Raw genomic sequence first — 26,354 nt, forward strand, 5'->3', positions numbered from 1 at the left:
TAAGGTCAAGATCAGAATGGAAGTCATGCTGTCTATTCGAGTTCCTATCTATTGTAGAAATCCTCTGTTGACCACTCGGGTGAAGTGGTGGCGCAGTGTGCGAACTAGGTGCAGATTGCACAACCGTAGAGGCTAAGGTTGCAGTAGTGCGTTGGCAGCATGGGGCCACGTAACTCAGGGTCCATTCTCTGTGGGTTTTAAGGCCTGGAGTTCGGATGGAGCCTTTTGGCGCTGATGCAGCAAATTCCTCGGACCCGAGTTGGACTTAACGTCGGCACTAGTTAAGAAGATACGGAGCAACCCTTCTACAAGGCGTTGCTAGTGATGACAATCTAATACTAAAACTTACCGATCTAAGCGGAGTAAGATCTCCGAAAATACAGCTCAAGGCCGGATAAAATCCGAGTCCGGTAACGTAGAACTGTCGTCTGTTTTAGGTCACCGCTAACCATAAGATTCATAAAACGCTCTCCACATAACCTTGGATGAGCTTTGGAGAGTGACAAGTTTTAAGTAACCTGACTTATATCGAAAGATAGAAACACAAAGCGTATTGTTTTTCCTAGCTGTGGTTTGCCAATATAAAATCTGCGGGGGTTTGAGTTCCGAAGGATATATAATTAGCACTTTTGTTGTAATCACATGTACTTTTATTCTATTCTTGTGCATAACATATAAATTACAATACATTCCTTTAAATCAGTGCAGTTTCTTAGTTACTAAATTTTGTTAACCATAAATTTTCTACAGTCCCCTAAGCCGAATCTCGATTGGCAAATGTTTTCGCCATCGTTTGTCGGTACTTCGCGACTGCGCTTCCTATACTAATCTGGCAGTGCAACAATGTTTTCCTAAGTTTCAGTTTTAATTACACTAAGCCGACCATTTGGCCAGTTTTGTTGGGGTGATAGGGAGGGGCGGACGTAACAACCATTTGGTAATCGACAATCATCAATTTCCGCTTTGTGACGTACACGACAAAGCGCCGCTTGCGGCTACTACCATTCAACTGATGCTTTTGCTGGCAGCCAATCCAACAAAGTCCTTTCAGTTTGCTGCCGGCTAGCGGTATTCCAGTGAACTCCCTCTCAGACAGCAGTGCCATTAATCAAGTCATAGTGGTCAGTGTTGTTGTTGTTGTTATTGATACCACCATTGCCATTTTGTCCACCCATCATGGATATGCCGCTGTAAACACTGGCATGCGAACGCCGTCTTTCACGCTCAAGTTCCTCGGGGTCAAATGTTTCGCCCAATAAAGCGCTGGGTCGGCGCTGCTCATCGAAAGCGTAGGCGCGCTGAAATTTCGGCGGTACGCTGACCACACTGCTACTCCCGCCTCCACTGCCAATGCCACTGTCGGCGCCGCCGCTGGTGTTACTGCTGAAGGAGCGTGTCAAAAGCGCGTGCGCCAAGTGGGGAGCTGTTGCATGGTGCGTACGCGTCGTGGGTGCGCCCAGTTGTTGTAGTTGCTGATAGTTGGGTGCGTAGCCGGATGGTGAGGACGGTATGGCGGCAGGCCAATGCACAGCTGGTTGCTGAAGTCTTCCATCATTGTTGTTGCTGTTGTTCTGTGGCCGTTGCTGGCGTCGTTCGCCATAGTTGCTGGTGTTGCGTGCCGCAGCGAGGTCTTCGCTGGATTTGTGCAACGCAAAGGCTGAGTTGTAGATGCCGGCGGCATGTGATTGTGACAGATAAAGATTTTGCTGTAGTAGTTGTTGCTGCTGTTGTTGATGTTGCTGTTGTAACATCATGTTTGTTAAGCGACTCTGGCTGCTGCTGTAGTTGTTGTGTAGTGCTGAAGCGCTGGCGTGTAGCGAGCCCGAGCCAAGGCTGTTCTGCGAGTTCGTGTGGCTTTTCAAAAAGGATCGTGGCAAAGTGCGGCTCTGAAATATTTGGACGTTGGGTTGGTAATCCTGGTGCAGACGGTTTTGTGAACCATAGTAGGCACTCTTGGCAGCCGCAAAATAGGGTTCTCCGCTGCTAAAGCTAGGCGGTGGAGGCCAGATTTCCACGGCGGAATCGCTGCGGTCCACAGCAAATGGGCCCTTCTGAGCAGTCTTTTCGGGCTGATATAATGCGGCCAATGAAAGATTAGAGTTGATTTTACGCAGATGAGCCGGCTCGACGAACATGGAGGAGCGACGAAGGTTGCGATATGTTGGATTGGTTACATACTGAGGATTATCTGAAAAGAATGTTATTGATTGAGGCTCTGCATGAAAATTAGAGTAGAAGCTTAAATTAAAACCGAAAGTTTTTAAGTGTGGCATGCCCTCATTCAATTTATAGTAATTTGACTGTGTGTGTACTACATTGCTCACCTTGAATAACGTAAATGTGCTCATCCTCGTCTTGTAGCTGAGAAAATCCACCCTCGCCTTCCTCATCCTCATCTGTTTCCCGCGGATTTTGACGCTCGTCATCCACTTGGCAACCCTTTCTGGCAAAATCTCGACGTCCACCGCCACCTCCATTATGTTGTCCATTACCAAAATGACTTGTGGCTTTGTAGTGACGACGCTGTTGTGCTTCGTCGTCAGATGTCGCCGCCGTATCCTCCTCGCTGGCAATGAAGTAAATGTTTTTCGGCTTTGGACGCATGCCAGCACGTTTGCAGAACTCCTGAAAGAGTTCATCTTTAGTCTTACGTATGCCCCGCTTCAAACCACACAGTCGCTGTGGCTCATCATCATCGTAGCAGCTGTCCGACTGGCTGTCGGCCAATTGACGTCGGCGTCGTTGACTCCTTTCATTTTCGCTTTCAGCGCCGCGTTCACTTTCGCTTAATGTCACCACTGCTGGGTCAAGAGGTCGTGTGTTCGTCGCCATGTTGCGTCGATTTCTACGTTCAATGTGCGGTGTGGCGTGCCGAGAGTTGTGACTGGGGTAGATGTCTGTGGTGGTCGAGACGCTGCGGGTGAGCGGATAATCTTGCGTGAAGTCGCCAAATTGTGTGTACTGCAGCGGCATGCGAGGCAAGGTCTGCGATACGCCACCCATTTTCACGGCTGACGGCGGCGGCGGTGGCAGACCAGCAACCGAGTCAGTGTAGAGTTCATTAAGAGATTTGGCAAAGTTTTTCGAATGCAAATTGCACTTTGGCTGCTGTGACTTCTCGAAATAATACCTGTGATGGGTAAAGGGAAAACAGTTGTTGTACAGAAATGACAAAGTGACTCAATGTAACAGTCAGTCAATCAGTCAGTTGGTCAGCAAGCTAAGTAAATACATGTATATGGGCAATGGGGCAAAAATATTCCACCTGCGTTCCAAATCACTATTGACGAACGCCTCTGCTGCATTCGGATGCTTGCGACAGGGCACAAAACCGTGGGTGTGTTGCAACAGCTGCTTGCCATTCAATTCCATTTCGGCCGTGGTCGGCGGCAGACACACATTGTGCACCTGACGATGGCTATTAGTGCCTAGCCGTGGGCCTTGTTGAGGTTTGCGCACAGTGGGTGCGACCGCTGCCGAGGATGTAGAATGCTTGTAGCTTTTGTAGGTGTGGCTTTGTGGGATTTCGCCCTCTTTCAGTTTTTCCTGCAGATTGGTGATGTTGAAACAAGGCAGATGCTGCAAAGGCAGAGGTGTGAAATGTTCAAATGCATGTGTGGGCATTGTCCAATAAAGATGTGTGCTTTGAGGATATTGAACGGATGAGGAAGCGCTTGGTATTGTTTAAAATGAAAATCATTCTCAGTGCAATATTGGGATTTGTTGCGGTTGAGCTTTCGATTAGTGTTGTATTTGTAGTGAGTTCTGTATGGACAGCGAGTGGGGTTAATGCTGTACCTGTATTGAGTTCTAATGAAAATGGAGTCGCAAAGTGCTATTTTTTTTAATATAGTACTAGTGGCTTTATTTCACTAGTAACGATTTTGAGGCTGTACAACTAAAAGGCGGAAAAGAGCTGAGATTTTAATGGAGATTTCGGCTTTTTGACGCACTTAATGCTAGCTGTGTGAAGTGGCTTTAAGCTCTTTACGTTTAACTTCAACTTTTTTTGCCATACTCACGTTGTAGTATCCGATTTCTTGTAAGCTAATATAGAGAAATATGTTTAAAAGTCCCACAAACTCCGTGGTTATAAAGCCGATCACAAATAAGAAGAAACTTTGTCCGTAGGTGACCTTAAAGAGTGGCGGCTGCAAGCTGGACCGCGAACGCAGCTTCGATCCGATTTCCGCTTTTAGTATGGAAATGTAGGCAATCAGCCCGATGAGCATTAATAAACCTAAAATGAATCATTTCAGGCATTCATAGATATTTTTTAAGGTTATGTATGCTGAAAACAATTTTCTCGAAAAAAAATCTATTTTTTAATTGCCACAAAGTTTAATTAAATAGTTTATTTATGAATACAAATATATTATATATCTGCATAAAGCAGTTTTACTCACCCGACACGATGAACATTATGCCCGCACTGAAGTAATATAAATTATTCTGATGCGAACAGGTTGGCACAAGGAAGACGATAAAGCTGATTAGAAGGAACACGCCCGACGCCAGAAAGAATGGACACGATTTGGTGACAGTGTCTGCAGAATTAAAGGAATATCTCTTAAATTTTAAAACGTATTGAACTCTGATTTATGTGCTTTCCAATAAAGGATTTATTGATAATGCACACACACACGCTGGCATACATTGGAAACGGGCAATTATTGGGTTCTAACAATCAAATAAGGCATTTGAAGAGTTATTGCAACATAAAAAAGAAAAAATTACACAATGTAGGAAAGGCTTCTGCATATGCTATCTTATACATATATATGAATATATTTGCATATGTATACGTGTTCTCTAAATTAAAGTTTATTTTCAATTGTAATTGTTTACTTGTGCAATCAAATTTATTGGTTTACCTGCTAGGCCTGAAAAAATATATGTTTTTACGTACACGCTGACATACAGATTTGCGTGTTTTTTGTTAATTTAATCTTTGGATTTATGAATTCTAACGATTGCTTACTTTTGTTCTTATTTCTACGTTTACAAACACGCACATATATTTAAATTATTAGAGAAGTGTGCTAAATGGTCATGTATAAACAATTGTTCCGATGAACATTGCAAGATTTATTGCTATTACAACAGCAATAAATATTTGTATGCATATAAAGGTAGAGAACCAAAATTTATATATTCAAAGCTAAATTTTTTTATTAAAATTAATTAAAAAGGAATATACTTGTACTAAATGCTTTGCCTGTAATCTAGAGGAGGCTAAATATGTTTTTTGAAGTATTTGAAATAAATATGTATATGGTAAGATCACAATGAAGCTACGAGACCTCACTTAATATAAAAAATTAAGTCCAAGAGAGCTTATGGGAAATTTGTAATGTGATCAGTCTAATTTTCCACAGGCGATTTTAACAAAACATTTTCTTTATAATGTTATTACATTAAGCTTAAGAGGTGTTCTAGCTTAGAGACCCGACCATCGATCATTTTTGGCAATATATTAAAACAAGCCTATCGATATTTTACTATACATTTTTTTATCATCTGCTTATTCTTATTTTCGGAACATACAAAATTTTTAAAAAATAAAAATAAAAAATATTTTATAGAGTTTGCTTCCCTAAAATAGAGATGGAAAATCGTTAGAGTCCTCGTTCTCGTCACGGTTTCTACCCTTGAGGTTTCAAAAAGGAAACAATGACAGTTCTGAACTAGTGCAATATCATTAACATATTTACCAATTCCCAATCTACAATAAAGGTAGATTTTTTCACTAATTTTTAACGCTTATGATTTGTTTACAAAAATTACGAATAAGAAAATTTAATTTTTTTGGTTCATGAGATAGAGAGATCTTTAAAGAATGTTCATGTCAAACTTCAAGCAAGCCAACAGAAAATAAGAAAAGTAGTTTCGAGGAAAAGTATTAATTTTAGGGGTGACTCAACTTTAGTTAGAACTTAGTATAAAACGGTCTTAACTTTTAATGCAAATTTTAATTTTCACAAGTCCTTTTCATGAAATAACGGGGTTTCCAATAAAAGCGCAACAAAACAAAAACGCTTTGGGATATCAATGATATTCTTCATTCCTGTGAAAGTACATTCGATGACATTTTTCGATTTCTTTTGCTTGGTAACCACGGATACGTTTGCAGAAGTACAGACGCTGAACCGAATTTTCAACGGTTTTCAAGCATAAATCGTTCGATACTGCCGCAATTTCACTTTCGATATTCGTACGAAGTTCATCAATCGAAATGTTGCTCAGCCCAATTCACGAACATAGAACGATTCCGTTGGTCACGCGGCTTCAGTACTTGCGTCAATTTGATCTTGTTATGAGGTCGGCTAAGATTTTTTCGCAAAATTCGCCACAACGCTGTCACAGAGGATGCCCAATGCTTGAGAACTACGTGTGAGAGACTGGTTTGAGTCTTCCTCAATTTATGGCACTTGTTTGTTTCACTGAGACGGGAACATTTTGTATTGTGCCTGTGAATTAAAATTTTTCCACTAGACGCTCAATTGCTGATCTGACAGAACGATTATGAAGACCATAAATTGGACGTAGTGCTCTTAAAGTTGAGGCCACTGACTCCGAATTTCGGTAGTAAATTTTAATAATTTTCACTCGTTGTTGGATTGTTTGTCTTTCCATGATAAAACGGCACATCTTACTTAAGCGAAATATCTCAGGTTCTACTAGATCGATTTGCTCAAAATTTTAAGACCTTAGAGATTTGTCGTAGTTCTAAACATTTCAACATTCTAGATTAATATTTTTTCGCTTTTTGGTTTCAGTTTGCAAGGAAGGTTGAAAACGTAGGTAAGGTCACTTCATAAGCTGCTAACGGGTGATTTTTTTGAGGTTAGGATTTTCATGCATTAGTATTTGACAGATCACGTGTGATTTCAGACATGGTGTCAAAGAGAAAGATGCTCAGTATGCTTTGACATTTCATCATGAATAGACTTACTAACGAGCAACGCTTGCAAATCATTGAATTTTATTACCAAAATCAGTGTTCGGTTCGAAATGTGTTTATCGACAAATTTTGTTCAGCGATGAGGCTCATTTCTGGTTGAATGGCTACGTAAATAAGCAAAATTGCCGCATTTGGGGTGAAGAGCAACCAGAAGCCGTTCAAGAACTGCCCATGCATCCCGAAAAATGCACTGTTTGGTGTGGTTTGTACGCTGGTGGAATCATTGGACCGTATTTTTTCAAAGATGCTGTTGGACGCAACGTTACGGTGAATGGCGATCGCTATCGTTCGATGCTAACAAACTTTTTGTTGCCAAAAATGGAAGAACTGAACTTGGTTGACATGTGGTTTCAACAAGATGGCGCTACATGCCACACAGCTCGCGATTCTATGGCCATTTTGAGGGAAAACTTCGGACAACAATTCATCTCAAGAAATGGACCCGTAAGTTGGCCACCAAGATCATGCGATTTAACGCCTTTAGACTATTTTTTGTGGGGCTACGTCAAGTCTAAAGTCTACAGAAATAAGCCAGCAACTATTCCAGCTTTGGAAGACAACATTTCCGAAGAAATTCGGGCTATTCCGGCCGAAATGCTCGAAAAAGTTGCCCAAAATTGGACTTTCCGAATGGACCACCTAAGACGCAGCCGCGGTCAACATTTAAATGAAATTATCTTCAAAAAGTAAATGTCATGAACCAATCTAACGTTTCAAATAAAGAACCGATGAGATTTTGCAAATTTTATGCGTTTTTTTTTAAAAAAAAGTTATCAAGCTCTTAAAAAATCACCCTTTAGTTTTTGAAATTTTTAACTTGTTGTAAATTTGAATTTTTCTGTATTCTTCTAATGTTAGTAAATACCTAATGGATAATGGATAGTAAAAATATGAATTGCCTTTTTAACGACATAAAATTAACTGAAATTCATGACACTAGACTAAATACCCCCCTAAACGTAAGGTTGCCAAACATGTAAATCCTGTTGAAACACTAAGAACTGTGAAAATCTCAACCATAATTCCAACTGCTAAGGTTATGACAATGCAGTATGTTAACATTAATCGAAAACAGCGCTGTCCACAAGCTTGGTTGGATCAGCTGTTTCATACAGTTATGACATCATTAACTTGATCTTCAGGAAGTATTTCAACTTTTTTTTAGAAAAATTGGGTTATGTGTAAAATTTGTTACTCTGCTGAGAAAAATATATTTTGTTAATTTTTTAGCCATTTTGGTAAACCTATAAATAACCTATAGTTATATGTATGACCTTCAAGCACATCTAAAGAGCTAGTAAATATCTATCCTAAGCATTTTCGTGTTAATACTCTTCTCCTGTGATTCCACTTAGCGACAGTTGCGCTCTAACCTTACACACCGACTTTTGAAAAATATTGAAAAGTGGCAAATTATGCCCTGAATATCCTGTATATTTTGCCATTTATCAAATTTCAGTACAATTTATTTTTAATTTGCATAAATATTCAATAATTTAAACTCTCATTCACCGCCGAAGCTATAAAAAGTGGAGAGATTATCAAAAATGCGCGTTCATCTATTATTCGCGAGCTGAAAATGGGCAAGATTTAAAATATTAATGACTTTACTAATACAAGTATAGCTTCATAAATACGTGTGTATACATTTGTTCTCACACAGTTTGGCAGTTTTGAATTTTCTATCATTTTCAGCTTACGTTGCGGGAAAAAAGTGCAAAAAATCCCAGCTAATAGTCTGATCTAATTTTCTTTGAACTCATAATTTTAATTACAATGTAATTAAAATAACACTGATTATTTGAATGCAACTACAACAATAACAAATATTTGTTTGTTTAAATTTTTGATTTGAGTTCAACATTTTAAAGCCCAAAAGTGCCGAATGTCTGGCCAACACAAGCGTTGACACATGATTTAATTGCCAGAATTAATTACTCGCACACTAATACACACATATAATATACATGTGTGTGACAATGCGGGTATATTTTGTATCAAAAATTATGAAGTAAAAACATGAAGTATCCTGCAACCGATTCCCTTGGAGCAGCAAATACTCTATTAGAGCCTAAACCTTGTTTTGGACAGTTCAGAGAGAGGCATTTGAGAAGCTTTTTGTGACTTCTTTTCCTGTTGCATTGTTAAATCCTGAAATGTATCCAACTCCAATACACATATTTATGTGCTTATGTATGTACTCTCATTCGTTCCTATACTTTACATGTATTTATGAAGGAATGCAGCAGCAAGTCTTATTCGAGAGGAACAGCAACACCCTTTTGCAATTGCTTTATGCTCTAATTAACAAATTGACACGGAACAAAAACTTGAAACTCGTTTCGAAAAGAATGGATATGGATACATGGCTACATAATATGTACATATGCATGTAATGTTTATATGTAAATTCAACGAGTTCGAACGAAGCAGTCAAGGATGCGGGAGCAACACAAGCGGACAAAATATCTGTTAAGCGCTTAAAGCTTTCTTCTCCTCTTTGTGATTATCTTTTGTTGTAAAAGCAAACATGAAAAAAAGAAAAAAATTTAAGTTCGTTCGTCACGAAACTATAATACCCTTCACATATAGAAAATATTTCTTGCAAAAACCTTGATTTCGAAAGTTCAGTTTGTATGAATACGCTATAGTGATCCCATAACGACTGTTCCGACATATGAGCAGCTTGTTGGGAAGAAAAATGCAAAATTTCAGATTGAAGTCTCAAATATACCCCGTACCGGGAATATAAAATCAGTTGAGGGTCATCAATTTTATGTTTTGTGAACGTTTAAGGGATTTATGAGAGTTTTTTTTTTATAAAAATTGAACATTTGGCACTAAAGACTAGTGGCGAGCAGCTCATGATTTCCGGTATTAGATCAAGTATCCTCTGGTTAGCCAAAGAACATCTAACTGAAGGCGAGTCAAAGTGAGAAGTCGAGCCTTCCCTAGTCAGGCTTGTGCGCTGGGTTTGGGACCAGCCACGTAAAAACGCCCCTAATGAAAACTAATCAACAGCCTCGGATGAGAGACCTTCACTTTGATGACGACCATGGCAAACTCACTAAGGATTACGATTTGAGCGCATGCACCTAGAATGTCTGGTCCTTTAATTGGAGAGGTGCCACTGCCCAGCTGGTTGATGTCCTCGTGAAAATAAAGGCTGACATCACCGCCGTCCAAGAAGTGCGGTGGGCGGGACAAGAACTGAGACAAGTAGGTCCTTCTGGAATATGCTAAAGAGGCGATTTAAAGGACTGCAAATTCGGTCTGGGATTCGTAGTGGGAGATAGACTCCGTGGCTAAGTGGTGAACGTCTAGCCACAATCCGCATAAAAGCTTCTCTACATATCGCTGATTTGTGGCCATACCACGACGGAAGAGAAGAACTGTGGGACCAAAGACGCCTTCTATGAGCGCTTGGAGCGATCCTGAAAGCTGGCTCCAACACGATGTCAAAATCGTGCTTTTACGCCAAAGTGGGCAAAGAAGGTATCTTTCGCATAACACCTTTCCCCAACTGGGTTGAGGCTGATCGACTTCACCGGAGTCCGAAATATGGTTATCTGTAGTACTAGATTCCATCATAGAAATGTTCATCAAGCTACCTGACTGTCTCCGGATCGAAAAGTCACCAACCAGATCGATCAAGTTGTGATAGACGGAAGGCACGTATCCAGTGTTTTAGACGTGCGTACACTCCTAACATTGAGTCGGACCTCTATTTTGTTGGAGCCAAGATACGCACGTCCACAAACACAAGGAAAGTTCGACTTCGAGACGCTGCAATCGCAATAGAGAGCCAATTTTCTACTCGACTTTCACTCTTGCTCTCTGAGAGCTCTCATTAGCAACTCAGTATAAAGGAACTGTGGGACGGCTCCTTACGGACATCGGCAAACGAAATCATTGGTTTTCAGAAAGGACAAAAGAACAGCTGGTACGACGAGGAGTGCCATGTCGCCCCGGAGAGAAAACAGACTGTCTACCTCACAACGTTACAGTTGACCAAATGCTGGAAAATTCTACGAAAAAATTCGGTGACTAACAGAAGATTTCAAGACCGGAGTATACTGTTGTAGAACACTCAGAGGGGATCTAGTAACCGATGCCCAGAACATACTAAAATTATAAAGGGAACACTTCTCCAGCCTGCTGAATGGCAGTGAAGGCATAACATCAAGAGAAGGCGAACCCGATTCCTCTATCGATGACGATGTAGCAGATGTTCCATTGCCCAACCATGAAGAAGTCCGAATAGTAACTCAAATGAAGAGTCGTTGAAGTGAAACAATTTTCTTGAATCTTGAGCGTGTCTCGCGATCGGGAAGCCTTCATATCGTCTCAAGTAGTGTTGGAAAGCTTTCCAATTGTTTTAAGATTTGTAGCATTTGAATAACTTAATAAAGCCAAAACAAAGCAATAATATTCAATCGTCTTCAGTTGGCGTCGATTTTTCTGCGTACCAGTATTTATGACTTGATCAGGTATAAAAGTAAAGCATTTGATAATTTGTATGATGCTCATACAGCTCATAGCCACTTGCAGTTCAAAATGAGGTTATGTGTTCTGCTTTTTGTAATTGAAATATCAGATTCATTTCTATGCATTGCTCTCAGTTAACAATATTTTTGTGCGTCATATATGTGCACATACACACAATTTGAGTGGAATTTCTATTAGATTAAGCCATTTCAAAACATTTTCAGAATTTTCACTGCGTATGTGTATATATTTGTGTTATTTTAATTGAAGTAATTACGTCAAACTAACAATTCCCGCAAAAAGTTCTAAGAGTTTTTCCCCGCTGATGTGTAAATATACATGAGCATATACATAGCTATTTATAACTTCTAATACAAGTACCGTTACAATGATGATGTGCTTATGCAGAGCACCGTTTTGAATGCTATTACAGACCTTTTTATTCCGCTGCTTTGCTAAATTAAATTAACTGAAATGAATAAATGGTCAGCGGCGCAGCGAAGACCTCACAACACACACATGCCTGGACGCGCCTCAAACACCTCGCTGTGCTGATCGACAAGCGAACGTCCCTCAATGCGAGCGAGGTGTGTGTGTGCGCGTGTGAGCGGGTGTGAATGAACACACACTTCACGTGCGGCCACAAAGGGGAGCTCAAAGCGGGGAAACCACTAACAGCTACTTACACGAGCGCCATTCACTTTGTACACTCCACTTGCCTGGGTGAGTGTGAGCGTGTTCGAGTGTGTGTGAGTTTAGTGCTCGTGTTGTGTATACGCCTGTGTGCACGGTGAAGAGTATTGACACTTCCGCTCTAATTACTATGATTTTTATGTGCTCTGCTATGAAGCTAAAAAATTCAATATAAAATCGTCGTTTAGGTTGGGTATTGATTGGAAATGACAATCAACTGTCTGGCAGTGCATTACCCCGTGGCACTGTTTCTCATACGCCCGAGTAACCCCAAAATAGAGTGATGACCAACTAATATGCCAGCAGGCGGTCATATTTTCGCACACATACATATGACCATGTGTGTGAGCACGTAAGTGGGGTTGCTTGTATGTGTGCGCGTGTGTTCGTATGCTCACGTGCGAAAGAGTGAAAAGTGAAGAAAAAGTGTTGTAGTGTGCATGTGTGTGTCTGTATAGTGCTTTGTGAGCTTCTTTGTGGTTAGTGTTGAATATCAAACTTGGCGCGCGCTTTGGAGTGAGTGTGTGGAGCGTGTCTCTTATTTGTATGTGAAGCGATTTTTGTGTAGGAAAATATGTGTGCTGCATGTTTACATTGTAAGTATTTAAAGTTTTAAAGTTTTTTTGGAATTCACGATACATAACGGTTATATAAGTTACTCGAATATTGGGTAGTCGAAAAAGTCGTTTCGTATTCTACTACTATAAGCTGCTTCAGCCTGTTCGAACGATTAATTCTACATTTTACTGTCTACAACTGATTGAAGCAAGCAATCAAAAAAACTGATCAACAGAAAGAGCTTCGTCTGCCATCAGGACCACGCTAGACCAAACACATTTTTGATGACTCGGCAAAAACTAAGAGAGCTTGGTTGAGAAGTTTTGATGCATCCACTTTATAGCCCTAACTTTGCACCATCGGACTGCCATTAATTTCAGGCAATGCAGAACACCTTTAATGGAGTAAAATTGACTTCAAGAGAAGCCTGTGAAAATTACTTGTCCCAAATTTTCACCGAGAAATCAGAAAAGTTTTACACTGATGGAATAATGTCTCTAGCAAGAAGTGGCAAAAAGTGGTTGACCAAAATGGTACATACATGGTTTATTAGAGTTCAATATAAATATAAAAATAGTTTAAGTTTGATAGGAAATACGAAAAGACTTTTTCGACTACCCAATATTAATGCTTTATGCATAGCAATAATTTGCTGTTACGCAGAAAGTAAAAATAAATAGATAAAAATTATATACATAAATGTTTTACAAATTAAAAATTGATGCAAAAATGCTTAAGCGCCTTAAGCCGCACTGAAACTGTATCAAATAAAATCCAACGCATTTGTTAGCAACTCTAGGACATGAGCACTCTTTAACAGCCTTGCTCAAGTGGCAAGGACACGCATGTCGCGCACACATGCGACATGTGTACGCTGCAATGCAAGGATAATGTGTGTCAGGAAAAGGACATATAAAAACAAAACAACAACAAAACCAACTACCTTCAACGACAAATGAAGTAATTTCATTATATCTTTTTTGTTTCAAAGAAACATATGTGTGTGTGTGTGTCTACTTACAACAAGCGTAGGTTACTCACACAACTAGAAAATTATACACATATGGTACACACATATTTACAAGCAAAAATAAAAACAAAACATGCGAAAGAGTTGCTGTTGTGCGAAACGGCATCCACTTACATGGAATCGCGGGCGTGGAATCGTGCGGATCAGGCTGGTAACCCTCCTTGGGGAAGTAGTCGATTTTTATGCAGTTGTATGTGTCCACTCCTAATTTATTGTGTGCGATTTTTGTTCATGGTTTCAACATTTGTTTTCCAGCATTGCATTGGTGGTCGTTAGCATGTTGTTGTTGCATTGTGTGGCGAGTGGTTAACATTGTTGTCGATGTGGTTCATGTCATTATTTCATTATTATTGCATTGTTAGCCGAATGGCGCAAGCACAGTTAAATGGTTTCCATTTATTTATTTGAACCGTTAGTTGGCGGTTGTACACACACACATTCCGTTATTTTTCCATCGTTATATTTAGTTGTTGTTAACATGAAACGAAAGTGAAAGAATGCGTTTAAGAGTTGGAAATAAATTCAATTTTATAGAAATGTATTTTACAGTTTTATTTATTGATGAGTTTATATAATATTTAAGATTTTTTGTGCAAAAATAGTGCAAACAAATGAAGGTTGAATCGCTATAAAATTATTTATAGTAAAATGTTAAAGATGCTTAGGTCGAAATAAGTAAGTTTAGATATTCCGATTAAGTTATGAAATTTTTTATAATTAACTATTTATTTCCAATCTTACAGTATTGTGCTAAGCTGATCAGAAATCTAAGTGAAGTTAAAGAGGAACCTTTTCAAATCAGAAAACTCGCGTTGTTTTGCGAATAGAAATTTCATATAAATAAATATATATGGCTCAAACAGCTCACGACTTCCGATCTTAGACCAAATATCCTCTGGGTGGTCAAAGAACATCCCTTTGACGGCGAGCTAGAGTGAGACGATGAACCATCCCTCCTAAGAGTTGTGCGCTGAGATTGGAACCCGTCACTTAAAAGACGCCCCCAATGAAAACTAAACAACAGTCTCGGACGAGAGACCCCCTTTTTGATGACGACCCCTGCGAACACATTCAGGATTACGATTTGAGGGCATGCACCTGGAATGTCCGGTCGCTTAATTGGAAAGGTGCCGCTGCCCAGCTGGTTGTTGTCCTCGTAAAAATAATGGCTGACATCACGGATGTCCAAGAAGTGCGACGGACGAGACAAGAACTGAGACGAGTAGGTCCTTGTGGCATTTATTACATTAGCCATATAAAGGAACGTAAATTCGGTGTGGGATTCGTGGTTGGAGAGAGACTATCTCGCTGAGTACTGGCATTCAACCCGGTGAATGAACGTCTAGCATCAAAGTTCTTCAACATATCACTGATTTGCTCGCACACCCCAACAGAAGAGAAAAACGATGTGATCAAAAATGGCTACTATGAGCACTTTAGAGCTGCCCCCTCCATAATGTAAAAATTATGCATGGCGACTTTAACGATAACGTACGGTCTATTCAGCATCCAAGATGACACATCCCCAAACGAGTTGAGGTTAATTGACTTCGCAAGGGCTCGAAATATGGTTATCTGTAGTATTAGATTCTAGCTCAAAAAAAATCATCAAGCTATCTGACTGCCTCCGGATCAAAAAGCCAACAATAAGATCTATCATGTTGTGATAGACGGAGGACGGAAAACGTACGTCAACATACACAAGGAAGGTCCGATGTCGAGAAGCTACAATCACAACAGACATCAGAACGATTTTCTATTTGACTTACACTCCTGCTTTCTGAGAGCACTCGTCAGCAACTCGGTGTAAGCGAACTGTGGAACGTCATTTCAAGCTCTTTATGTAGAGCTGGAACCGAAATGATTGGCCTTCGGAATAGGCAAAAGGACAGCTAGTACGATGAAGGGTGCCGTGACGCAGCGGAGAGAACACAGACTGCTTACCATGCAACGTTACGATCGACCACATTATATGCAGGATGGGATAGATACCGAGAGCAGCAGAGGGAAGCGAACGAACAGCAGACAAAAAAAAAAAAATAAGAGATGCCGAGATGCCTGAGTAGGAAGAGCTTGACAAGTTGACAGACAGGGGTAAATAAATAGATAGACTAATTTTGAATGTAATATGTGAAATGATGGACACATATCATAGACTTCCACCTAAAGAAGTCATGTGTCTGTGATACGATAAAAAATGTCCGCAAACGATTTTCAATTGAAACCTTAAGAATTTGAAACAAAGTTGTCTTTTACGTTCTCAAAATTTAACCATTTAAAGTTAAGTAGTCGCATAACTCAAGTCAACGGCAATGTAAACTGAGTTAATTCCCATACATTACCATTAATTTAACGTCGTGCACTTTCTATGTACATATGTATACTCTAGCTGTCCATAGCTGGAACTGCGCAACAATTTAATAAACTTCAAAAACCACCAACCGTAAGAAAAATGACAAGACCGAATGTCTCACGCTTTTTAATTACTTTGCGGCGCATGAGTAACGGTTGCTGTTACGGAGAGCGATTGCAGCATTGAAATTGATCCGATGCACAACAACAATGAATGCGAGAACAATGAGACAGCTTATCAAAAATGCAATTAAGTGTGTAATTATGAAAGGGAAACCACGAAAACGACGAACTGCATACAAAGAAAAAATAATAATAATTAACACGAAGTGTAATAAAACCACTTAGGCGGAAGGCGTGCTCACAAACACACGCATACCAAACATGTGCGTGAATGTGGGATTGTGAGGTTAATAACCACCGTTGTTGGTTTCGCTTTTGTGGTTAGCGTTTTGTTCTTATATGGGAGTGGAATGCATATTTATAAGAAGGCTTGTTAATTATTGTCAAGGCCGCCCCTAGGCAATTTGCCGCCCTAGGCAAAAACCAAATTCTCCGCACCTTCTGAGTATTTTTTCCTTAACATCAAAATTTAACAAAATTTATTTTGGAAAATTATTCATGTAATTTCCTGCTTCGGGTTTCCTACTCAACTTGCATTCCTGATCTCTGAGAGCACACATCAGCAACTCGATATAAGGGAATTGTGGCACGGCATTTCAACCATTGGTTTTCGTAAAGGCTAAAAGAACATCTGGTGCAATGAGGACTGTCGTGTCGCAGTGCAGAGTAAACAGACAGCCTACGAGTATCTCACAATTTTACGAGCGAACACATCGCGAGCAGGGTGGGATTTCCCCAAAATGCCACCCCAGGCCATTGCCTAACTTGCCTATATGGACAAGATGAAGCACATAGACTACGAGAATTGCTTTTAAGCTGAGTTTTAAGTTTTGTTCATGGATTCTGATCTCCAATAACAGCAGGAATGTTTTTAAGGGGGAAATCAGAATAGTAAAGTTTGCTCTTTCTTACCCTTCTCTTCACTTCTTTTCAATTCACTTCTAATTCGAATTTCATATAATTAGCATCCTTTCATTTTATAAAAATATAATATTTCCCTCTATTTATTGGAAATCGAGTTACAATTGCGGAAGGGGAAACAATTTTCTAGCGGTTAACCAAGTTCTGAGTTGAGTTAACATTCATTTTTCTTGAGGAAGCAAAGTTTGCTGAGATAGAGTTGCCAGACAGCCAGAAAAATTAACACTTTGAACCACTTTTACTTCAAATGTTAGGAAAAGCTACACTGAAAGTCTATATTTTTCACTGAAATAACTAATGGACCAACAAAAACGGAAAACTTTTCGTAAGTTGTGCCATTAACACATTTTAGTAAATTACTACCTTTGAATTGGTAAAAGTAAAATCTTCAGATTGAACAACGATAACTCTGCTCACTGCTCACTGCGGTTGGCTCTCCTCACTCACTAAGTTGTCAATAATTTGCGTTCTCTGCCAGTGGCCAGCCACCAATCGCCGTACGCCAGCAAAGGCAGATAACTCACTTGTGTAGCTTCCGCATATTGCGCGGCTGCTGCTGGCAGCGCTGATTGTTGACGGCCAACTTTGGCGGAAGCGCAAATTATGGCCAACCAAGAAAATCGAGTTGCAGCAACTTGGCAATCTTTCATTTCTATCTTTATGGTAAATTGTATGAATGCAGAAAGTAGTTTTAAGTGGCGCGCATTCATTCAGTTTGAATGCGTCTTCTTGATTTATTGCAAAGCGAGCAGATTTAATTTGATTCATAATGCGTCATTGCCTCATAGAATTTCCATTCGATTTCGATTTTGCGATAAATGAAGTTCTCTAATGGAGTTCGCAATAACTATGGTGGCAACAAGCCCTTGCAGCTTTGATTGATAGTTGGAAGACTTTGTATGGATATTAATAACAAGTTATAGTACCAAGCTGTTATATAGGCTAAAGCTGTTAATTTTGTTGGCGATGCCAAAATAAAGCTCGCTCTTATTCATGCATAGGTGTTGGAGTTTGGCTGAGTTATTTTGAAGTCATTCAGTATTATTTGAAGGGTACAAAGTTCTTAAACAAATAATTAATAAAATATTGCCATGAAGCTTATGATAACATCAGTATCCGCTTTTAAGACCTTACTATAAAATATTTGTTTCAAAATTGTGCAATATATTGTTCAATAATTGAATAATTTGTACATAACTCCTGCGCCGCCACTTACCTTGCAAGGCGGTGCATAAGATCCACAGACTGGATTTCGTGTATTTTGTTATGTAGGCTCCATCGTCCATCATATTAAAATTGGCGGTGCCGTTATAGTTGGCATTTGGCAGTTTTTCTTCAGTGAAAAGCCACTGTGGGCCGGCAATGGCCGCCATCACAATGGCAACTGAAATGCTGGAAGAGAGGAGAAAAAATATCAGAGGGCATAGTAATGAGTTACTCCTTAATTGCTGAGAACGAAAAAAGAACATAAGAAAATAAAAACTATTTTGCAATTTTGAGCACTCCTAAAATCTTGCTTAACCCTTACGTTCTGAAATGTTAAAATGCTAGATTCAGCGCTTTAAAGAAACTTATTTTTTATAGAAAACTGAGGCGTAAAAGCATTGCTTTTGCCTAATAGCCGCTTATGTGCATACCTTTATACCTTAAAAGGCTAACAATGGTTGTGAGTCACAGCACAAATATGACTACCGATGCTTCTTCATACTTGTAGAATTCAACCCAAAAAATGCTCGAGCACTTAATAACTGAAATAGTCTACACAAAGCCCAAGTTCCGAAAAAAGTGATGCTCATCACCCACATCTCTCATTTTCGCATTCTCCGCCAACTCCTTCATTCTTCTGCTCTCGCTTTTTACTAACCAAATCTCAACTAATTAAGCTGCGAGTGTGTTTCCAGTTTAAAATAATCTTCCTCGCTCCCAACACGCTGCCGTATAAAAAGCGTGTGCTTCTCCAATTTACATATGCACACAAGGCGCGTAAGTAACAGCAAATGCATATGTGCACTTATCAATGTATAGTACATATGTGTGCGTATAAGCTGCAGAGCGCCTTTTAGCACAAAGTCATATTTCTGCTCGCTTTAGCCTTTTTCATCGCTTGAAAAATGCAAGCGCGCCAAGTGAGCTTTTGCCTGCGGCAACGGAAGCAAAAACCAGCAACGTTTTTTATTTACGGCTTTTTATATTTTTATTTTTTTAAGGTACGCGATTATGTTACTTCTGCAACTGGGGCGGCGCGGATGACTGCGGAGATACGTTATAACTGTTTGTAATTAATTTGATTTTTGTTGCTTTCATTTGACACCGCATTATCTGAGCTCTTTAGTGTAAACTCTCCGCATATTTCATGGCATTAATTAATTATCTGCGCTAGAAGAGTTCATTGAGATTTAACACACTTTCATATATTGTGTGAACTTCTGCGTATACGTGTGTGAGTGACTTTTCCATGACAGTTTGCTGTGAGCTTTATTTGAACGTTGCTCTGAACTGCAGAAAAATGGGTGGGTAAACTTAAAGTCTTTTTATGAGATTGCAATAATCAAACTGTTAATTAAATTCACATTTTTATTAACGGCAATTAATATGTGGCTTGTTAATTTATTGGGTTAAATTCATGACTTCATTAATTGCAACATACAATAGACGTCAACCCTTCAAATACGCCAATCGGCATTTTAGTTGTTACATATTTTTGTAGCAATGGTTCATTTTTAGAGAGTTAATATATAGAAGTAGTATATCAAAATCGAAAAATTGCTTTAAGTCTTCGGAATTATAGATATATCTTCTCCAAAAATTGTCTCAAAGTTTTGTAGAATCATTTCTTGCTACAGTTTTCGCTGCAGAAACAGATCAAATGCTGTTTTAGTCGAGATTGTCGTTAGTTTCTCGTTTATTCTATCAACAACTTATTTATCTGGGAAGAAAATTGGTTTTTTGCACTTTTACCGATAACATTTGACCATTTACCGATTAAATTCTCAATTATTTTTCGTGGCTTGGAGCTTTATCTACATTGAACTTAAAATTTTTCTGCCCAAAGGTCTTGGCGTCTGATTACATAATTATTATTATCTACGAAGACGCCATTGTCACCATGTCCAACTCAAATCAGCTAAAATGGCAATAGTACAAATTTAACTGTATGTTTTATAGTTGTGTTTCCACTGCTTTTAGAAACAAAAAGCTATTCATTTTACACAAGTTTCCTTTCACTAGAATGCCATATTGGCATTAAAAGTCTTAGTAGACATTGTATAAAAACAAAATTGACAACCGCCTTCACTGGTACGACGAGACTGTCAATAAATTTGACAAAATAAAAAAAATCGAGCTTTTGAACGTTGACTGATATTTGTATTTTTTTAAAGGGTGATCCATTTCGAGGTTCCCTAACTTTTTAAATAAAAACGCAGAAACTTCAGATTTTATGTGGAAAGTTTATTATCATTCGAAAGAACATTTTTTGGCAGATTATCTCTTTAAAATGTTGGCCATGGCTACGTCTCAGATGATCCATTCGTTGAGTCCAATTTCCCAGGACTCGTTCGAGCATTTCGACGGTTAACAGGCGAATGACACGCGAGAAGTTTTGCTCCAAGGCCTAAATTGAAGTGGAATTGTCCGCATAAACTTTAGAATTTACATATCCAATATTCCAATAGTCTAAAGATGCGATATTGGTGGCCAATCGACTGGCCCCAAAACGGGAAATTCCTGTTTACTAAAGTGTCCTTTTAATAAGTACATGTGATGTGTGGGAAGTGTCGCCGTCTTGTCGTTCCATAAGTCAGTCCGAGTTACAGCGTTCGACTAACCACCGATTTTGTGTCCACTCTTAGCTATGGCTGCTAAATTTTTTTCACTTCGCGCTCGTCGTGGTCTATTCGATTGAATATTTTCCAATAATGATTGCTGGGTCTCAGGATGGGTGATGTTATTGCGAATAGTACGCTCAGTAGGTCGATTATGTTGACCAAAAGTTGAGCAAAGCCCGCGAAAAACATTCTTTACAGAACGTGAATTTGTGTAATAAAGTTGAACGATTTGTAAGCGTTGTTCAGGCGTAAGTCTCTCCTTGATGAATGGCCAAACAATACTGAACAAAATTAACATGACAACTTGGCAACTCAGGCGTGGTCTGTCAAAAAAGGGCTATTGAAAAAAGTAGTATTCAAATAGCAGAAAAACTTTGCTTTTGCTTTTTTTAATGCTATCTATGAACTCAAAGAAGGCGAATGTCAATTCTTCTCTAACAAGCATAATTTAGTGACGTTGATCAGGTTTTCAATCGATCCGATCCGATCCATCTGTTTAACTAACGTTTGAATAGGTACAACGAAGCTCTTTCTACTATCAGTGACTTTAATGAACAGCTGCTTTTATCGAAAAACGGCCTAAGGAAAATATGTAGGAAATTTCAAACAAAAAAGGTCTGAACACTCATGTCATAAAAGTGCTTTGTTTCAGAGATGTAAGCGATTTAAAAAAAATGAAAATTTCAAGCGTCCGTAAAGAAATAAAAAAAGAGTTTTAAAGTGTTGCATGTCTTTCATTTCTATAAAAGTAATTAGTACACAACATCAAGTTACTGTGACGCCAAAAGTATGCATGCGTCCTCCGAAAATAACAACAACCACAAAATAGGTATGAGTACTCACCTCGCGGCAACAGGTGTCAGTATCCACAAATAGCCACCGTTGCCGTAGCGTTGTTGCAGGCCATTGTTATTGCCGCATTGTCGCATGCGTTGTTGTTGGTAGTGACTCATCCGGCCGCCCGGCCTCGTTACGAGAAATTCTCGAGACTTATGCATTTGCTGCGGTTGAATGCCATTTAATTTATTCGATTTCGAGTGCGTGGCGTTGGCGCTGGCGAAACCGCCATTCAAATCGCTTGTTAGCGATGAGTTGCTTCTGCTGCCGTTGCGGTCTGCTGCCGCCAGCGCCGTCGCCGAAGGGAGGCTGCCCGAAATCGTGTTAATGACACCGGATGCGGTAATGCCGTTCAAATCCCGACTGTTTTTGTTGTTGCTGGCGCTGCTGTTGCGCTGCAGTGCGGCGGCTGGCATAGAGCGCGGCAGCGTGCCATAAAGCGATTGTTGCGATTTCTGTTGTTGTAGTTGCTGTTGGAACTGCTCTCTGCGCCCAGTCTGTGTGACGCTGCCGCCGAAATTCGCTCGTTCAATTGACGCCGTTGCGGTGAGTTTATGCGGCTGCAACGAATGATTGTGCAACATGGCGGAATTCGCAATGTTGCACGGTTGCATTGTGTTTTGTGTGCTCTCTGTGTGTGTGTTCGTGCCGTTACTTATGCCTCCACTAGTCGTGTTGTTGTCCTTGGACAATGTGTGTTGTTGTTGTTTGCTTGTTAATTCGCCAACTGCGCCGTTGGCACGGATGTTGTTTGCCTTTGTTGTTGCCGACGTAGTTGCATTTGTCAAAGTTGAGGTATGAACTAATATTTTCGGTTTTTGCTGTTGCTCGGATTGTTCTGCTGGCTGTTGTAACTGCGTTTGTTGTTGCTTTTTCGCATCATCACCATTTTTATGAATTTGCGGCTTTGTATTCACATTTTGCGAACATGAGACGCGAAAGACATTCGGCACTGTGGTGTGTTCGCGCATAATAATTCCACACGTTTCGCACACAATGACACCTCGCCAAGCACACACACGCACATACGCATAAAAATTTGTGTGCCGTTTGTTAAATGCACGTGAGCGTTTGTAGTCAATGAATTTTACAGTCGCGCCGTAAAGTATGCAACACACATGCGCACAAACACTTTATCGTTGCGTTTCACCGAAATTAGTTGAGTTTTACTAAAAAGCAAACAATAAATTGACATTTGGTCTCATTTACGTACAGTTTAAGGAAAAATTTGTTGCTGTTATGTATGTTTATTACTGTTATAGTCAATGATAATAGTTTTAGTAAAACTCAATTTATACAAAAATAATTATATTTTTCAAGAGAATATAATTTTGAATTTTTCCGTAAAAAATGTGAAAAATAAACTTAAAAAACCTGAATCTAGACTTAATTCCCTTCACAAGTGCATTTTTTATATTATAAAATCCATAAAAATTTTTATATCTTGATTTTGAGCGGTAATTTTGTATGAAAGCTATATGCTATAGTTGTCCGATCTTAACAATTTATTTGGAGAATATAGCGCTGCTTCGAGTAATAATTTTTGCCAAATTTCGGTAAGTTATCTTGTAAAATAAAACCATTTTTCTTACAAGAACTTGCTTTTGATCGCTCAGTTTGTATGGTAGCTACAAGTCATAATGATCCGATCTCTCCGATCTCAAATAAAAAAGTTTTCCATACAAAGACTTTTTGGTTCTGATCGCTCAGTTTGTACGGTAGCTAAGTGCTTTAATGATCCGATGTAGGCGATTACTACAAAGCTTATTGCGGAGATATTTAATCGGTTTCATTTATTTTTGGTACAAACTCGTATTATATTATTTTATATTTGGTATATGGGCGCAGGTTCAATTAAAAACAAGTAAGGAAGGGCTAAGTTCTGGAGTAACCGAACATTATATACTCTCGCATGATAAAGTGATAATCGAGATTTCATTATCCGTCATTTACCTATCATCATTGCTTCCTATATTATACAGAGGAGGTATCAGATGGAATTCAAAATGGCGTTATATTGGAATAAGGCGTGGTTGTGAACCGATTTCACCCATAATCGTACATGGCACCAGGGTGTTAAGAAAATTTTATATACCGAATTTCATTGAAATCGGTCAAGTAGTTCCTGAGATATGGTTTTTGGTCCATAAGTGGGCGACGCCACGCCCATTTTCAATTTTTAAAAAAAGTCTGGGTGCAACTTCCTTCTGCCATTTCTTCCGTAAAATTTAGTGTTTCTGGCGTTTTTTGTTAGTCGGTTAACGCACTTTTAGTGATTTTCAACATAACCTTTGTATGGGAGGTGGGCGTGGTTATTATCCGATTTCTTCCATTTTTGAACTGTATATGGAAATGCCTGAAGGAAACAAATCTGTAGAGTTTGGTTGACATAGCTATAGTAGTTTCCGAGATATGTACAAAAAACTTAGTAGGGGGCGGGGCCACGCCCACTTTTCCAAAAAAATTACGTCCAAATATGCTCCTCCCTAATGCGATCCTTTGTACTAAATTTCACTTTAATATCTTTACTTATGGCTTAGTTATGACATTTTATAAGTTTTCGGTTTCCGCCATTTTGTGGGCGTGGCAGTGGGCCGATTTTGCCCATCTTCGAACTTAACCTTCTTATGTACCAAGTTTCATCATGATATCCCAATTTTTACTCAAGTTACAGCTTGCACGGACGGACGGACGGACGGACGGACAGACGGACGGACATCCGGATTTCAACTCTACTCGTCACCCTGATCACTTTGGTAGATATAACCCTATATCTGACTCTTTTAGTTTTAGGACTTACAAACAACCGTTATGTGAACAAAACTATAATACTCTCTTTAGCAACTTTGTTGCGAGAGTATAAAAATGATAAAAGGTACACCATGTCGTATGAGCAATAAATAATTTATAAAGCATGTACTACGCGTACTCAGTACATTTGATGCATAACATGAACTGCGTACAACTTTTAAATTAACTTTTTTTAGGGAAAAACTAAGAAAGTAGAGGGTATTTTGTGTGAGAATATTCTTTTCTTCACAGTTGGAGGTTCACTTGTTTAAAGCAAAATATTAAAAAAATCGTATGTACAAGTGAAAAGAAATATAGTTTAGTTACGGTTTTTATATTAATTGGACAACCAAATTGTGTGCTATGAGTTTTTACTTAAAAGTGGCCACGTGCTGAGCTCAATTTTTGAATTGATTCATATAGAGCCTAACAATATTGTCCGCAGAATTATCATTTTCACGCTTCAAGCGTTAATCTTTAGTAAGTCATGTCACTTTTAATAGGTTTGAACCACAGCGACGTATAACAGATGGACATAGTCATCAATTCTGCAAGTATATCGTCCATTTCCACAATACAACATTAGGAAATATTTTTTCTTATTTTTGAAATTCAAATGACATTTTTTTTGTTGCTGAAATCGTATAATATTTATATTTCATTATTAAACCTTTTTACCCTTCACAAATTAAAAAAAGTTAAAACTTACTAAAACCGAAAACACAACAGTTGAGTTATTAGTTTGATGCAAGTATTTCTCAAGTGAGATTTGTATGAGAAATTGGCAGCAAATATACAAATAAACGCTCGTGCGATAACTGTAATTCTAGTTAATTATGCTCTCTCCGACAATTTAATAATTACTTTTGCCTGCTGCTGAAAGTCTTCCAACAATTTGTATAAAAGCAGCGGAAGCACTAAGCATGTTTATGCAGTAAATGCTGAGTGAATGGTGAGTGTACGGTCAAGAGCACGATATCCACTTTCGCATTCACGAGCAATTAAGTGTGTTTGCAATCGAGAATGCAATCAAACACGTGTGCTGCATTCCTAACTGTAATTAGATGGAACTAAATGGATGGAGCTAGTAATTCATTAATGCATGTGAACGATCCTTGGTGCACTCGCTAGTTAAGGGGCTGCTTGGCGTTCCAGTTGCAGTCAACTCATTAGGGGAACGCTGGTGTCCAATGCTTCCACATTCACTGAGGGCGACAGCAAAATCACCGAGGGGAGTTAATTATGCGTTTAATATAAATGCAGTTGACGCGCTTTCACTATTTATTTGTGAATTTAGAACGCTGTTTACGCGTGCGAACTCATTTACAAAACATTATGAACTTATTATTATGTAGTTTAATGGGATAATTTCCGTAATTGGTTTACACACGCCCTAACGGATATTAAATATTTGTTTTTGTTGTTGTTTTTTCATTCTCATTTATAATATTTTTAAACACTCGAATTCAGCGTCGAATATAGTAGAGGAGCACAGCAACTGTGTCGCGTTACATCGTTTAATGAAACTCAGCTGTTTTCCGCTTCCCGTTTCCGGTTTCCGCTACGCGCTCATTTTTCATTTTTCACACACGGCTGCCTGCTACAACAGGCTGCACGTGTGTGCGTGCTCAGCAACACACAGACTCATATGTAGTTGTAGGTGCCGTTACACCCACGGTTCACTCAAAAAACAGACACTCACCGATGTGGCAGCACGGCACTATGACGCGACTAAGCTTTCCGGGTTCACGTGCGCTGCGTTCCAATGTCG

At 39.2% G+C, this 26,354-nt stretch overlaps 1 protein-coding gene across 1 annotated transcript; it reads right to left on the minus strand.

Annotated features, from left to right (window-relative positions):
- Nucleotides 1–539: 539 nt before the first annotated feature.
- On the minus strand, nucleotides 540–26,354 carry LOC105223041 (uncharacterized). The gene is made up of 9 exons (XM_049456188.1): nucleotides 26,286–26,354; nucleotides 21,800–22,962; nucleotides 18,346–18,521; nucleotides 13,848–13,937; nucleotides 4,407–4,547; nucleotides 4,023–4,240; nucleotides 3,266–3,579; nucleotides 2,325–3,130; nucleotides 540–2,188 (listed from the first exon to the last, which is right to left on the minus strand). Exons 2-9 carry the CDS (start codon nucleotides 22,762–22,764, stop codon nucleotides 1,089–1,091), a joined length of 3,810 nt encoding a protein of 1,269 aa, XP_049312145.1. The 5' UTR covers nucleotides 22,765–22,962; nucleotides 26,286–26,354; the 3' UTR covers nucleotides 540–1,088.

Source organism: Bactrocera dorsalis, chromosome 4, assembly GCF_023373825.1.
Source record: "Bactrocera dorsalis isolate Fly_Bdor chromosome 4, ASM2337382v1, whole genome shotgun sequence".
Classification (NCBI taxonomy): Eukaryota; Metazoa; Arthropoda; class Insecta; order Diptera; family Tephritidae; genus Bactrocera; species Bactrocera dorsalis.